A 14,827-nucleotide genomic window follows, 5' to 3' on the forward strand; every position below is an offset into this window, starting at 1 on the left:
CTCAGAGCTGGTTGGTTGATTCATGGCACGAACCAGCTCTTTAACTGCAAAACTTTTTGTCACGTCTATAGAGAAGATTAATGGGAGAAACTTTCTGAGCCACGACCAGTGTGAAATGTACTCAGTTGCACTTTATTACAACAAACAAATTTTGCCGATACATTTTCATAGGTATCTTGTCCTCCTCTTAGGTCTCTACAGAGGAACCGGTTGAGAAAGCTGAATCCTGATATGTTCTTCAACTACCAGAGCCTTCAAAAGCTGTAAGACCATATCAGCTCTACCAAAAAAACCCTCTTGTTATTATTCTTTATAGATACTGTAATGGTAATAATGCATTTTTGGCTTTATCGCAGATGTTTATCAGAATATTGCTTGAGTGCCACCCTATGAGAGCTCTGTGAAGTATAAGTGAGATAAAACTTTCCCTGTGGAATAAAACCTTCTGTTCTCTGCAGGAGTTGTATCTGTGCAGAGACAAACAATTCGAAGAACTTAAGAGCGTTATTATTTAACCTGTCAAATCAGCCTCAATATCTTGTTTTGTTTAGTTATTCTTTCCCCAGCTGTTGAGTTTTTGTGTACTTGGATGGCTCACCAGATGTGCTTGTTTGTTGTGAGTTTCGTCTGGTCTTCTTGTTTCGTTCAGGAGCGCCAGCTGACTCTGACGGAATCAGACCCATATTTTTGTCCTCTAGCTAAACATGCATTATCTAGTGACAGATTGTGGCTTCGTTGTATGATCGGACTTAATCTTTCAGCAGTGGCAAACAATCATTGTGGGAATAGAAAGCACAATGCCTTCATGGTCAAATGGCTTGTACAATACAAAAACAATCATCTTTTCTAGATTCTAACTTCTACAGAATACGTGTGTAAGAATGCATGCGCAAAGTTAGCTGCCACGATGCTGTGCTGTTAAGAATTTATGTGGAATTTACAGTATTACTGGAAGCAGTTTTCCAGTAATTTACTGTAGATTTACATGTATGTCATTTACTGGGAATAGTTTGTTCAAAGATAAATCATCATGAAACATTAACAAGTCTTTATCCTTACAGAAGAAAAACTATAAAATAACAGCCTCACTTCGAAATTAGAATAAAACCTGAAAAAGGTTTATGTGGATTTCTGGTTCCCAGAATGCTTTGCATGAGGCTGTTATTTTATCTTTTGGTTTCTGTAAAGACAAATACTTGTTATTGTTTAATATTCATTTATCTTTGAACAAACTGTTGCCAGTAAATTAGATAAATATAAATCTACAGTAAGTTACTGGCAACTAGCTGCATAACTGTGGATGGTTGCCAGAGATTGCTGTTTGGTTAAAGAATGTTTTTCACAGAAGAACGAATACCATTATATATAATCAGGAAGCCAATGAGGTCAGCATCTTTTAATAATGTGATTTCTATATGGGTAATGTTTCAGATATCTCCAGCACAACCGAATTAAGGTGGTGCACCCCCCTGCTTTTAGAGGTCTCTACAATCTTACGAGACTGTGAGTTTTGACAACAGCAGACTTCTATATCTATTTCTTGAATACTTTGAAACTCTCAGATAAGTATTGTGTGTCTCCACCCTGAAAAAAAATCAGATTTCGTGTTTTTTCAATGAATCTCTTCTTTTTCAGATATCTTAGCTATAATCGAATCACCACTTTACTTCCTGGAGTGTTTCAGGACTTGCACAAATTAGAATGGCTGTAAGTGTTTTTCTTGTTGATGTCAAATAAATGTTTAGATATATCCAGACTGTAATGCTTTACAGCAGTCAAAAGAAAAAACGCCTGAGCTTTACAGTTACCTAAATTGAACCATAATACTTAGTCTCCTTAATGATTAAATACCCTAAAATGACTGAAAGGGCTACTTTACATTGTAAATGGTGAGATCTAGTAGCAAACCCCTTTTCCTCGCCCTATTTCATCTGTGGTTCCTTTATCACTCATTAGTAGTCTATGAACCCTTCACATAATGTTCAGAGCTACTCTAAAGAAGCCGGAGTTTTAATTTGAACTTCCATCACACGTCTAATTGAATGGCATTGAATTATGGATCATAGCCCTTTTGCATCAATTAGCATCCTGTGAGCAAATATTGGACAAAACACTTCAGAATGTGACGCCGTAATGTTTTTTTAATGAGCTTCTCCTTTTTTTCTTCCTGAAGGATTCTGGAGAACAACAATATTCAACACATCACATCTTTGACCTTCTCTGGTTTGCATTCACTCGTGCTGCTGTGAGTACTTGACCTGTTGCTGTTTCAGTCACTCACATTTTAAAAAGTCTTTATTAACATTATAAAAAAGGTGTTAATTTGGAAATCTTTGATTTAACGTGAATGCATATGAAGGATTTGTAAGGATTGTTATTTTTGGATTTAAAAGTGTGCTGTGTGTCTTTCAGAGTCTTACTAAACAATGCTCTCACAAAGCTTGATGATATATGCTTGGAGATGCCACGATTAAACTGGCTGTAAGTTTGAATGCAATGTGAACATACAAAATACACTCTTGTTATTCTATCTGAGGTCACAAGGATTTAGTTGTTTCATCATCAGTGAAATTTTAAAAGAAGATATGAAGAAAATGTGATTGTTGTCTTTGGCTTTAATTAAAAACTACTTTGTACTAAATCTTAATCAATAAGTAGAATAGATTTGTCTTACCATTTTTTACCACTTAAACATTTCTTTGTGCCATTGTGATTACAGAGACATTGAAGGAAATAAGATAGAAACCGTGGGAAATGTTACCTTCAGGTCCTGTAATATGTTGACCGTGCTGTGAGTATTCCAAACCTTCTGCTCTCTTCCTACTCAGGCTTTTTTTCTCGCTAAGGCGGTTATTAAACTGTATTAAGTTAAGGTCCTTATTTTCCAAATCCCCCAAATCGATTAAAAATCTATTTTCAGGAAAAGATTTTAGTCTAATACTTTTTTGCTTTCAATAACTAACTACTAAAACAGCAGCTAAAGACTGTTGGTGTTCCTCAAACTATGGGCACTTTTCAAAAATTTCAAGTTCAAGCTAATTTTTCAGTATATTCACCCACCAGCGATGCCCAATTCTGGATATACATTACATAACCATGAAAAACATCAAATTTTATATGAAAGAAATGTTAAATTATGGAACTTTTCTGCCGCCACAGCAGCCAGAAAATGTCACTTTTTACAGGGGTTTGTTTCAGGGTAATTCTCTAGGTTTCACAAGATGGTGCAGTGAGATTTTGGGATGCCAGGGTCGGCAGAGTAATTTCTGGTCGTTGCACAAGATGGCGACACTGTATGGGAAAAGGAAGATTTGTGGCCGGTAAATATGGGTGATTTTTAGATAAAAAAAGTAGTAGAAAGTAATATAAAAGGAATATGACATAACCTCTAAATATTGCTGAGCACTTCGTTAAGCCGAAACAACTCGATATTTTAAACGACCGGAAAGTAGTCTGCAGACTTTGGGGTCGCAAAAAGCGCACCGGCGCCATCTTGTGCGACTAGCCCATTAAAGGCATAAAATGCCATAAAATATCAGAACATCATACTTTTCAAAATGTTATAATTCATATTTTTAGGATATATTTTATGGTCTTAAAGGGGTGATATGACATGGCTGAAACAAATATTATTCATTGTTTTAGATGTAATGCAATGTGTATACACGATTTAAGGTTAAGAATTGCTGTATTTTCTACATGCCGTGTTTGTATCTCCTCTTTGTAGCTCATCGCTCTGAAAAGCGTGGTGTGCTATGATTCATGGGCGTAAATTTCATTTAACAGTTGTGGGGGGAAACAACCATAACATTTACACAAGGACACAAATAATACAGTCAAAATTCTCTGTGGTTCAATGAAAAAGCAGATTTTTTGCAGATTTTTTAAAACTATTTATTGCAGTGTATTTTCAAGTTGATTACAATTAAGCCGTCAATCTTCATGTTCATGTACCCAAACAGTCAGTAACAGTGACAGATGCTTAAATTTTGTGTTGTACTCATTGTTGAGTCAACATAATGTTTAGTTTATCCACCGCGCACATACTGCAGGAAGTAAACAAGTTTTGAGTAAACAAGCTTTTCCAACTGAATGAAAGCTGTGGATCTTTTTAAAACAAGGGGTCTGAAATTCGCAAAATTTTGTGCAAAAGTCACTTAATTGTCACCAATATGTGGGCATTTACTTTCTTAGTATTTCTACTATTATTTGCTAAATATTTCAGGTATACATACATTTATTTCACAATAGACAGAAACCCTCGGATGGAGGGAACGTGTCCATTTTTATGCCCATGCTATGATTGGCCAGTTAACCAGTGCGTAGTGATTGGTCGAATACTGCAAGCATGTTACGGAAATGTAACGGATCTTACCATATTTGGAACATCAGGTTCCAACGCTATTGTTCCCGACACTTACATTTTTTCAATTTAACATGTCTAATACATGCATGGGAAATTTATAACACACCAAAGACCCAGAAAAACACGTATTCACGCCATATGACCCCATTAAAATCACGGTAAAAATATATATAAAACATTAAGAGATATTACCGATAATAACACGGGACAGTAAACGGCTTTCAGCAGAGTTTTTCTTAGCACCACAAAAAGAAACATGTAATATGCTTGTAAGAAATAAATAACAAGTGAGAAATGAAAGTGCAAGAAGCCATGAAAACACTCATTTACATATTATACATATTAAGCAAAATAACAAATTGTGTGGACTTGAATCATGAATAAGATGCAATATTATCCTATCATAATTTCACTGATTTTACGCAAGAATGACTCTCCTGATTAAAGGTCAGATACCATTTATAACTGCTGAAATTGTTTGTTCTCATCATTGTGAGTTGTGTACTTTTGTTGTGTAATGAGTTCTTAAACATTCAATTTCTCTGAACTGCTAGATGTGTTTCTGTCCAGGAGAGATAAATGTTTATTTGTTTTTCAGGGTCCTCCAGAGGAACCACATTAGTTACATCCACGAGCGAGCTTTCTCTCTTCTTCCAAAATTGGGCGAGCTGTAAGTTCTGACGCATTTCCATCATAAACGTTTGCCAAAATAATCACCACAAAGTGTTCTCTGCAGTTTAGTCGTGACCTATTTCTGTGGTCTTTTTGAGAAAAGAGCAATGATAAAAAAATAATGCTCGCACAGATTTTCTCATAAATTTCGTAGTCAACTCTTCAATCCGTCCCCACCAGTTGCACCAGTCATCAAAGAGTCTGGACGACTGGCTCACCCATCACTTCTGTCAACAAAAGCCTTTCTGAATGCATGCGGCATTAACGTTTTTTCCTCCCCACAGGGATTTGTCCAGTAACAGAATAGAAGTGATTCCTCCTGATCTTTTCATCAGTCTTGGAGATTTGCTTCAGCTGTGAGTCATTATTTACTGTCGATTGTGCACATTATCAATGTAATGCCTGTAAACAGAACATATATTGTAACGTGATGTTCATTTTCAACACGTTCTCTGCAGGAATATTTCACACAATCCCATCTTGGACTTGAGAGTGGACCATTTTCACAAGTTGCATAAACTAAAGTCACTGTAAGTTTGAAGTCAATGTGAACAATATGCAAACTATTTGATTTTTCATTCATTTTGAATTTATGAGGTATGTACTTTTTGCATTGAATAACATATAATATAAAATAACATATATTTTTACACACTCACTTTCCTTTTACTTTGAACCAAGGTCTTTTTTTACTGAAATTTGATTTACTTATTTTAATGAATATGTTTACCACTGTTAAAATATGCGAAAAAAAGTCTGTTTTACAAATGTTTTGCTTGAAATAATCAGTTATAGCACGACACTCAAATATTTTCGGTCTATTATAAAACAAGCACAACTTGAGCATCTAGACAAATACGTTGGCATTCTTTCCCATTTTTACCTGTCTTACACTGGCTCACTTACAAAATTCACACATTCGCATGAAACGCCAAAAACGCCAGCAATTTTAGTAATGCGCCGGACCCTTTCAGCACAACACTAGGCTCCTTACCGAACATTACGCTGCGAACGGTGTCTCTCCCTTTATTCACTATAGAAGACAATCTGCTTTCAAGGGCACACTTCAAAGACTTCAAGAAAACATCTCGTAGACAAAACTGCATATTTGTAGGAGAAATAACAACAGAAAGAGGGGTAACAATTTGTAAAGCGAATCCCAGAATGTTAATAGGGACCCCTAAGAGAATGTTTTCTGTGTCACAGGAGCATTGAAGGAATTGAAATTGGGAACATCCACAGACAGATGTTTGGGCCTCTCAGGAATCTGACTCACATGTGAGTGCTGCTTTTTGATAGATATTATTAACGTTTTTTTTTTGGGCTTCTCACCCCCTTGGACGAAAAACATTCGGTTTTGCGTGCCTTGGTGCGAACATTATTTTTCAATCGTTAAACAAAAGATGAAAGATGGATTAAAACCTAATTCAGACTTTAGTCTCCCAATGTTTGTTTGTACATGTAGTCTCTCATTAAAAAGCCTTAAGACTCTTTAATTCTTGCCCCAGAAATTACTCTAAGAATTATGCACGTTTATCATTTTCTCACACAAACTGATGTAGTAATTGGGGATGATTATGAAGTATCATCCTGAAAAACATGACAAAATAGCAGAGTGTCTGGAATATATCTTTGAGTGTTTGCAATTCTCTTTTCAATCTACTTCGGCCACTTGAGGACACGATGCCTTGGGTGTCTGCATTGCAAATGGTGCATGTTTAATCGCACTGTGGAAAATGAGAACGCCGTGTGAATCTTTCAAGTAATTTCAAATGTTTCCTCTCCGGTTGGGGTGAGAATGTGCTTTTTTGTTTACTATGAATTCTTCTCAAAACATCCTCGCTGTCTCTGAAATACTTTCATATATCAATATCATATCGCATATTTTCTCAGTAAGGACAGATTGAGCGATAGCAGAACTAAGTCAGAGCTGCTGGACAGCATTGGAAAGAAAAAAAGAGTCGAGTCTGATGCAATGTTTCAGTGCGGAAAGCAACCAGTTAACATGCCAGTTAAAATTAAAGTGATCGACAAGCAGACAGATAGACAGACTATGCTGTGAATGTGTTTAACATCCCCCCCTTTGTTTCCAGCTATTTTAAGAAGTTTCAGTATTGTGGCTATGCGCCTCACGTCCGCAGCTGCAAACCCAACACTGATGGCATCTCATCTTTCGAGGACCTGTTGGCCAACATCGTGCTGCGTGTCTTTGTCTGGGTTGTCTCGGCAACAACTTGCTTCGGCAACATCTTTGTGATCTGCATGCGGTCCTACATTCGCTCGGAGAACAAGCTTCACGCCATGTGCATCATCTCCTTATGCTGTAAGACATTTTGCAGGAGTTTCAAAGACATACGTGTTCAACTTCTATATTTTATAGCCTCAGACCAGAAAAAGCCAAAGTTTTTAGATGAAGTATATAGTAAGTAAAATTATCATTTTGGACAACTTCCAAATAAAAATATGAGAATGAGAACGAGAATGAGACAAAGTGGTAAAAATAAAAAATAAATGCAGGCTGCACTCTTAAAAATAAAGGTGCTTTCAGAAGGTTCTTCACACGAAGCCACAGAAGAACCGTTTTCATTTCCACAAAGAACCATACAGTCAAAGGGTACTTTAAAGAACCATCTCCATACCTTTTTATAATCTGAAGAACCTTTTTACCAGAAAGAACCTTCGAATGTTAAAGGTTCTGTATGGAACCTTTTAGACACAAAAGGTTATTTTATGGCATCGTGAAGCACCATTATTTTTAAGATCGTATGTTTCAGATCTTCACAACTGCAAAGAATTTCACATTCATTTTTAAACAACACGATACTGATGTTTTACATGAATCTGTTCAAAATGTATATATAAATGTAAAAGCTTGATTTTTAATGACAGCTTTCATGCGCCTTGCCATTTTCTTAGTTGAAATGCAGATTAAGGCCAAAACTTGAATGCCTTCTTTTTTTTCAAAGCTTTATGTATAGCCATAAGCTGTGTTTTCGCATTGGGGGAAAAAGCTATTTCACACATAATTAATCTGCATCTTTGTATTACATTTTGAATTGCTTTTGGCTTTACGATTTCTGCTCACTGATGTGACGTAAACAGTATTCATAGGAATACTGTATGAAACTTTTCCTAAACCTTATAAATTTGTTGATATCAAATGCATACAGTTCTTTCCCTGACAAACGTTTTTGAACGAGTAAATAGACGACTTGTGGAATCTGCAAAACGCTGCACCATCACCCAGTAGCCGAATCTCTCTTTGGCAAAATTGTTCGATATTGTTCAATCCTCTTTCCGTGTCAGCCTGACCCCCACGGCGAAGTTGCCTCGCTTATGTTTCTGTGAGTGAGAAATGCAGTTTTAACTCAATTTTAGGGCAACAGCAGGGGGGAAATGAGCCGGGCGAGGAAAGTGCCAGACTGCTGTTAGAGGCTTTTAATTTTTAGCCTCTTGTCACTTGAAATCAAGAGTTTTATTACACACATTTCTTACTCGTGGTTTATAACTCGGCATGCTTGACAGCACCTAATGAAGACTCCATTAAAGTGTCAATCTGTAATCTATCCTAAACCAAATCTAAAAGAAGCGCGGCTTATTTCCTGATATGGTAACTAGATGCCTCTTTTGATATTTTTCATCTTTATTTGTCTTACAAAGGTGCAGATGGTTTGATGGGCGTCTACCTGTTCATGATCGGAGCGTATGACCTGAAGTTTCGTGGCGAGTATAACCGTCACGCCCAAGCCTGGATGGATAGCACATCGTGCCAGGTGATTGGCTCTCTAGCCATGCTTTCCACTGAAGTCTCAGTGCTGCTCCTAACCTACCTCACCCTGGAGAAATACATCTGTATCGTCTACCCGTTCCGTTACCTGACCCCGGGTCGCAGACGCACTGTGACTATACTGGTGGCCATCTGGATTTTGGGCTTCATCATTGCCTTTCTGCCTCTGGTCTTGAAAGGGGTGTTCAGAAATTTTTATGGAACCAATGGCGTATGTTTCCCTTTGCATTCAGAGCAGCCGGAAACACTCGGTGCACAAATTTACTCCATCGTCATCTTTCTTGGTGAGTGTGGCGACCTAAGTGTAAAAGTAGACATCTTTGCTCTATTAGAATTCTCAATGTGCTATTTCAAATGTATCTTTTCCTTCATTTCTAGCTTTTTTTCTCATTATATGAGTATTGTTTTAGATATTGTTGCAAAAGCGGATGCTCTATGGGGTTGCTCAATTTGTTGGGTATGATAGAGGTCAGTAGAGGTCTAAGTTTGGATTGGAGAGAAGGGGTGAGTTCACTGACCATATTGTGAGAGAAAATGAGTTCAATCATCTCAACATTAACGTAATCTTTCTTGACCTGAACAGTGTTTAAAGACGATTGCACTATTCTCAAGACCTAGCTAACAATTTTTGAAGAAAAATCTGCTAATACCTCTGTTTTATATTGGACCAATTGTTGAACAATTTTATAATTTATTGAGTATTTCCACTGTTATATACAGTATAATAAATCACAAAGTCAAAAACACATCCTGTTTTCTAATAGGTCTGAATCTGGTGGCTTTTCTCATTATCGTGCTGTCTTATGGAAGCATGTTTTACAATATCCAGAGGACAGGAACACAGACGACCAAATACAGCAACCACATCAAGAAAGAGCTGACAATTGCCAAACGCTTTTTCTCCATCGTGATCACTGATTCGTTGTGCTGGATTCCAATTTTCATCCTCAAGATCCTGTCGCTAATGGAGGTCGAAATTCCCGGTAAGTGGTTTGCGGAATCATTAAAAAGTATTCAGCCCATCCTCAAAGATAAAACTTCAATCTTGTTTTGCTTGCTTGACTTATTATTTTTTCTTTCATTTTCTTTTTCGTTTGCCATAATGTCATTCAATATTGAAAAAGTTAAAGGCATCCAACAAGTCAGTTGTGCGTGTAATATAAAGACTCGTTCACTTGTGAAGCGTTCAGTTGTTGACCATATGATTCACGGCTCGCATTTAAATACGTTCAGTATCCTAAAATACTTACAGGCTTTTCATCCACATTACATGCAACAATTGCTGGGTGAACTGGTTTCACTATATGGCCTATGCAGTGGTGTGTTTATCACTTTTGGGGCCCTAAGCAAAGTCAGTACCTGGGGCCCCCCCTCAGTCATAATAAATAAAATCTTTGAATTGCACAACTGTAATATTGAGTAGACCTATATGGAATTATGTGTTATATATATATAAAACCTGGATTTATTTTACTTTGAACTGAATAATTAAAAATGTAATCAAATTTGAGATATCAATAAAAAATTTAACTAAATAGCATGAACTCAAATCAAATTTATATTACTGGAATTTATTTTATTAAATAGAAAAGAACCCTCAAGATTTCAGTGTTTGATTTCTAGACTATGTTGGACTCACATTACACTTTAAATTAAATTGGAGATATTTAAAAGTAACATTTTTGAAGATTAATTTAAGTGTATCAATCATCTTTCCTTCCTAAAAACATATACAATGGATGTTGTGATCTATCTAACTCGACTTTTTATTACAGCAATTGCATTAGTCCTATTAATGTAATTTCAAGTAAATCACAAATCTGCTACTTATCGATGTGCTTTAGAAAAAGCCAAATGTAAACAGGTTCACATTCATTGCTAGATGGTATTAAAACTAACCCTACAAGCAACCTGTCTGTTTCCAGGGAAATCAGATTTCTAAGCATTGGTCCCACATCAGCTTTTTGTTTGTCATTTGTCTATAAAACATACTATTCAATTTGCTTTTAATGCTATATGGAGTCAGGGTCTAATTATCACACAATTTAGGCAGACGCATCTAATAACAGCAAAATATAATTAACGTCTTAAATATCACATGTAGACACAAACCTTGTCCCTCTGCCCTCTTTTTTCTGAACATAATTGATAGTCGGTTCAAGTAGACTTTTCTCAAAAACAAAACGATTAAATGACCACAAATCCATAATTTTCTTCTCTTTTTGTACTTTCTGCAGGAACCATCAGTTCGTGGGTTGTTATCTTTATTCTGCCCATCAACAGCGCACTGAACCCCATTTTGTACACGCTGACTACGCGGCCTTTTAAAGAGACGCTGCTGCAGGTGTGGTCCAACTACAGACAGCGAAGACCCCTCTTCAGCAGTCACCCCGTGCATTTGCCTTCATTCACAGGCCAGGAAATGTGGCCGCTGCAGGAAAACAGTCAATCACTCTGCTCACCCGACTACCTGCCCTACCCATCTGAAATGTCCAATACCTCCGGGGCGAAGCAGTTACTGCCTGTGGAAGTGTCGAACGGCACGTGAGGTGGTCCGGTTGGAGTCCTGCAGTCCACTCCACCTCATAGCCAGGGTTCATGATGACGAAGCATACAATTTTGTATGTTTGTTGATGTTTACATGCATGAACTTACTACAGGGATCACAAAGACACACTGCATATAAGGAATGCTTGCTTTTGTCCGTGTGGGGTTTAGGGAGTGGAGTGTTGAGAGAAAAGGACAATAGATATAAAACAGACAGTGGCAAGATGTTTGTAACATCAGCTCACTCAGGACGATTGAGTTCATTCTGTTATACATTAAAGATGGGGTAACATGCTGGCTTCTCATGCTTAACTCTTTCACCGCCATTGATGAGTTATCTCGTCAATTAAAAAAAAAACGCTTCTCCGCCAAAGATGAGTTTTTACGGCAATAATTGGCAATAAGTGAGACTCCGTTCTTTCAATCTGACATATTGTTTGTCCATATATTCTTTAGAGAAAATTTACTGTGAGCCATTAAAGTTGGGTGAAAATGTTAAAAAACGCTGGTGTAGGCTGGCAACTATTTTTTAAAAGGCTGGCGGCGAATGAGTTAACATGGTCAACTTGTTAAAAACCGTGTTGGACGTGTGACGTAGTATTTCTGTGATTGCTGCACTCCCCCAGCACTCCTACTTGTTTCGGAAAGTTTTTTATAAGTCTGGATCCTTGTTTCGTAACAGGGATCCTATTCCTTTTACTGGCCATTCTCTGGAAAAGCATGCCCATGCGTCATCCACTGTGCGAAAGACCAAGCGGTAGCGTGAGAGAAAGTCCACGCCTACTCTTCACGCCTATCAATGCCGCTTAACTCGGCTGACAAAAGATTAGCTGTGTTTTTGTGCTCACTGCATTTCGGTGATGAATGTTATTTAAACGGTTGATATAACGCTGGTTTTGGAGATCATTTGAAACGATCACGGATAGATGTCGCGGTCCCAGCACTAAAAGATGCCGGACTTGAACCGCATGCGGTAAGTCAAACTAAGTCATATGTCTGTGTTTTGTTGGCAATCGGCGTGTACGTGCATAATGTAAACAACACGAAAGGATAATGCGATGATGTATTGTGTGCTCGTGCAGCAGTTCTGTCCCCCTGCCTACCTCCAGCAGCTCGTCTTTCTCTGGAAATAATTCATCAGGGGTTAAAGAGACCAACCACCATCACAATTACATTGTGTATTAAAAAGCCATTGCAAAGGCTTTATTTGCTTACAAACGTGTACACAGGGTCTTGAATAGAAGACATGACAAATAATCTGTTACTGTTAGTGTTATTCATTCTGTGAGACACATTTCAATGCTTTTTCCACATTGTTGTATTTTTTGACGTCATGTCTTAGTGTTGATACTATTGTGCAACTTATCTGTTTTTAAAATGTGTCGTGTTTTTTCTTTGGTCGTATTTTGCCTTCCTAAAAGATGTATGTAGCATATATTGTATATTTATCGTACAGATATACAAGTCTATATATTGCGATATATTGTATATTATTATTTTTATTGAAATTCCAGCCAAACTGTTTTGAATATTTACAGTGTGTCATGTCCTGTGGTTCCTTAAAGCACCGTGCAGGCACTTAACAGATGTTATTGGAATAGACAGTTTTGATTTGTACTAGAAATGTCAACTTTTATTGTGATACAGTCTCATTATCAGCCAGTCATTTCCATTGATCAAAGCCATGGGTGAAAGTGATAACAGTGTTGAATTATCATAAGGAATATGTCTGGAGAACCAACTTGTTTGCTTTTTTTTTTTAAATGAATCACTTGCATGATCAGTGATTTTGTGCGTAGAAATATCTACTGTTTTTAGCTTATTTTAGTAAATCCCTTTGAAAATTTCAGCCAGCCTGCAAACTCACTGGTATAAAGATTATAGAATCTTACCAAACATGTTAAGAGCAAGTCTGACATATTCCACAATACATTAAAAGACGATTACCGTCATGCAGAAATCTTATTCTCATTCTTAAGTAGCCTTCCGTTGTATTGTTTTATGGTGTAATGTGACCTAGATAAGTTTTTGTGAAATTTGATCCAACACTTATTTGATAATAATTAAAGACCTGTACATGTTTGTTTGATATAAATGTATGAGGTACAAAGCTTTCATGATGAATGACGTGGCTCTGAAAACAAACTTTGCCACTTATTATTGGTCAAATCCATTAGTGTTGCTCTCAAAGTTCTCCACCTAGATGTGCTCCTCAGTTCTACTACACCTGTGATATTTGTAAAAAAATGACTCTGTTTAAATCCATTAAAATACAGAATATTTTATTTTAAAAACACACTGTTTTTGTGACAATAAAGGACATTCATAACGGTTGAACGTGAATGTAAATATAACAACAAATAAAAAGCTAATTTTTCAATATATTTGAATTATTTATTATTATATTTTATTGTGTCTGTGAACATGTTGCTGCTCACCTCTGCTACATGAAAACATGCAGATTATTCATATGTGAGAATTTGTTGTGATTTAGGTGTTAAAGGGACAGTTCACCCAAAATGAAAAAAACTGTTAATATTTACTCACTCTCAGGTTGTTCCAAAGCTGTAAACATTTCTTTGTTCTGTTAAAACAAAGGAAGATTTTCGGAAAAATGTCAGTAATCCCCTATTTGCTGCCATAGGGAAAATAGATACTATGGGAGTCAATGTGGGATGAGATCTGTTTGGTTACTGACATTCTTCAAAAAAATGTTTAATGATTGCTTATTGTAAAGTATATAAGGTTTATGTATTCTTTTTAAAAAATTACGTTCAAAAAAATCCTAAATCAAAGTACCAAGGGTCACCAACTGTTGTGACAAGTTTGGTCTTGATACACCAAATTTTGATTGTTTAAGCTGCTCTATTACACAAATCCACTAGGGTGCATATGCTTTCCATTTGTTTTAACACATAATCTGAAATTTGACCACATTTTTGTTTCTTATCTTTTACTTTTCCAATAAACAGACACAGTGAAAATATACAAAAGCACAGAACAAATAAATTTGTACGAAACTATACTTTTGATGCACACTAATTTATGAATCAACTATCATTTATGTATCAATTTCTCTTTCTACTTAAATTATTCTTTAACACTGATCACATGTGTATTTAGAGTCTTAGCCCTTTCCAACAATATCATGTTTCTCATAATAAGATAAGAATTTAAATGCAGACGAAATTGAAAAAAAAAACTATTTTTGACACCTTCTTGTCATTTACGGATCAATTTTAATCAATTATTTGATAAAACACTGATGAAATATGTATTCTAGAGTCTCAGACGTATCCAACGATACAGTAGCCTATATATTTGGACATGATCAGATCAGAATTTTTACAAAAATAAAAGTGACAATTAATCTCCCTACATAAATTATTTTAAAAACACCAAAGAAATCTGTATTCCCAGAGACCTTTTAAGTGAAATATAGTTTGTCATGATTC

General features: G+C 36.4%; 1 protein-coding gene across 1 annotated transcript in view; it reads left to right on the top strand.

Annotated features, from left to right (window-relative positions):
• The window catches only part of rxfp1 (relaxin family peptide receptor 1), a 37,173-nt gene extending 23,575 nt beyond the window's left edge, over positions 1-13,598 (top strand). Inside the window, exons 5-18 of the mRNA XM_056769611.1 lie at positions 192-263; positions 1,432-1,503; positions 1,636-1,707; positions 2,174-2,245; positions 2,413-2,481; positions 2,720-2,791; positions 4,965-5,036; positions 5,323-5,394; positions 5,497-5,568; positions 6,245-6,316; positions 7,132-7,361; positions 8,699-9,109; positions 9,590-9,808; positions 11,063-13,598. Of these exons, the coding sequence (XP_056625589.1) occupies positions 192-263; positions 1,432-1,503; positions 1,636-1,707; positions 2,174-2,245; positions 2,413-2,481; positions 2,720-2,791; positions 4,965-5,036; positions 5,323-5,394; positions 5,497-5,568; positions 6,245-6,316; positions 7,132-7,361; positions 8,699-9,109; positions 9,590-9,808; positions 11,063-11,373 (1,888 nt within the window). The 3' untranslated portion in view covers positions 11,374-13,598. The remainder of the gene's footprint in view (positions 1-191; positions 264-1,431; positions 1,504-1,635; positions 1,708-2,173; positions 2,246-2,412; positions 2,482-2,719; positions 2,792-4,964; positions 5,037-5,322; positions 5,395-5,496; positions 5,569-6,244; positions 6,317-7,131; positions 7,362-8,698; positions 9,110-9,589; positions 9,809-11,062) is intronic.
• The last annotated feature ends 1,229 nt before the right edge of the window (positions 13,599-14,827 follow it).

Source organism: Triplophysa dalaica, chromosome 16 (assembly GCF_015846415.1).
Source record: "Triplophysa dalaica isolate WHDGS20190420 chromosome 16, ASM1584641v1, whole genome shotgun sequence".
NCBI lineage: Eukaryota > Metazoa > Chordata > Actinopteri > Cypriniformes > Nemacheilidae > Triplophysa > Triplophysa dalaica.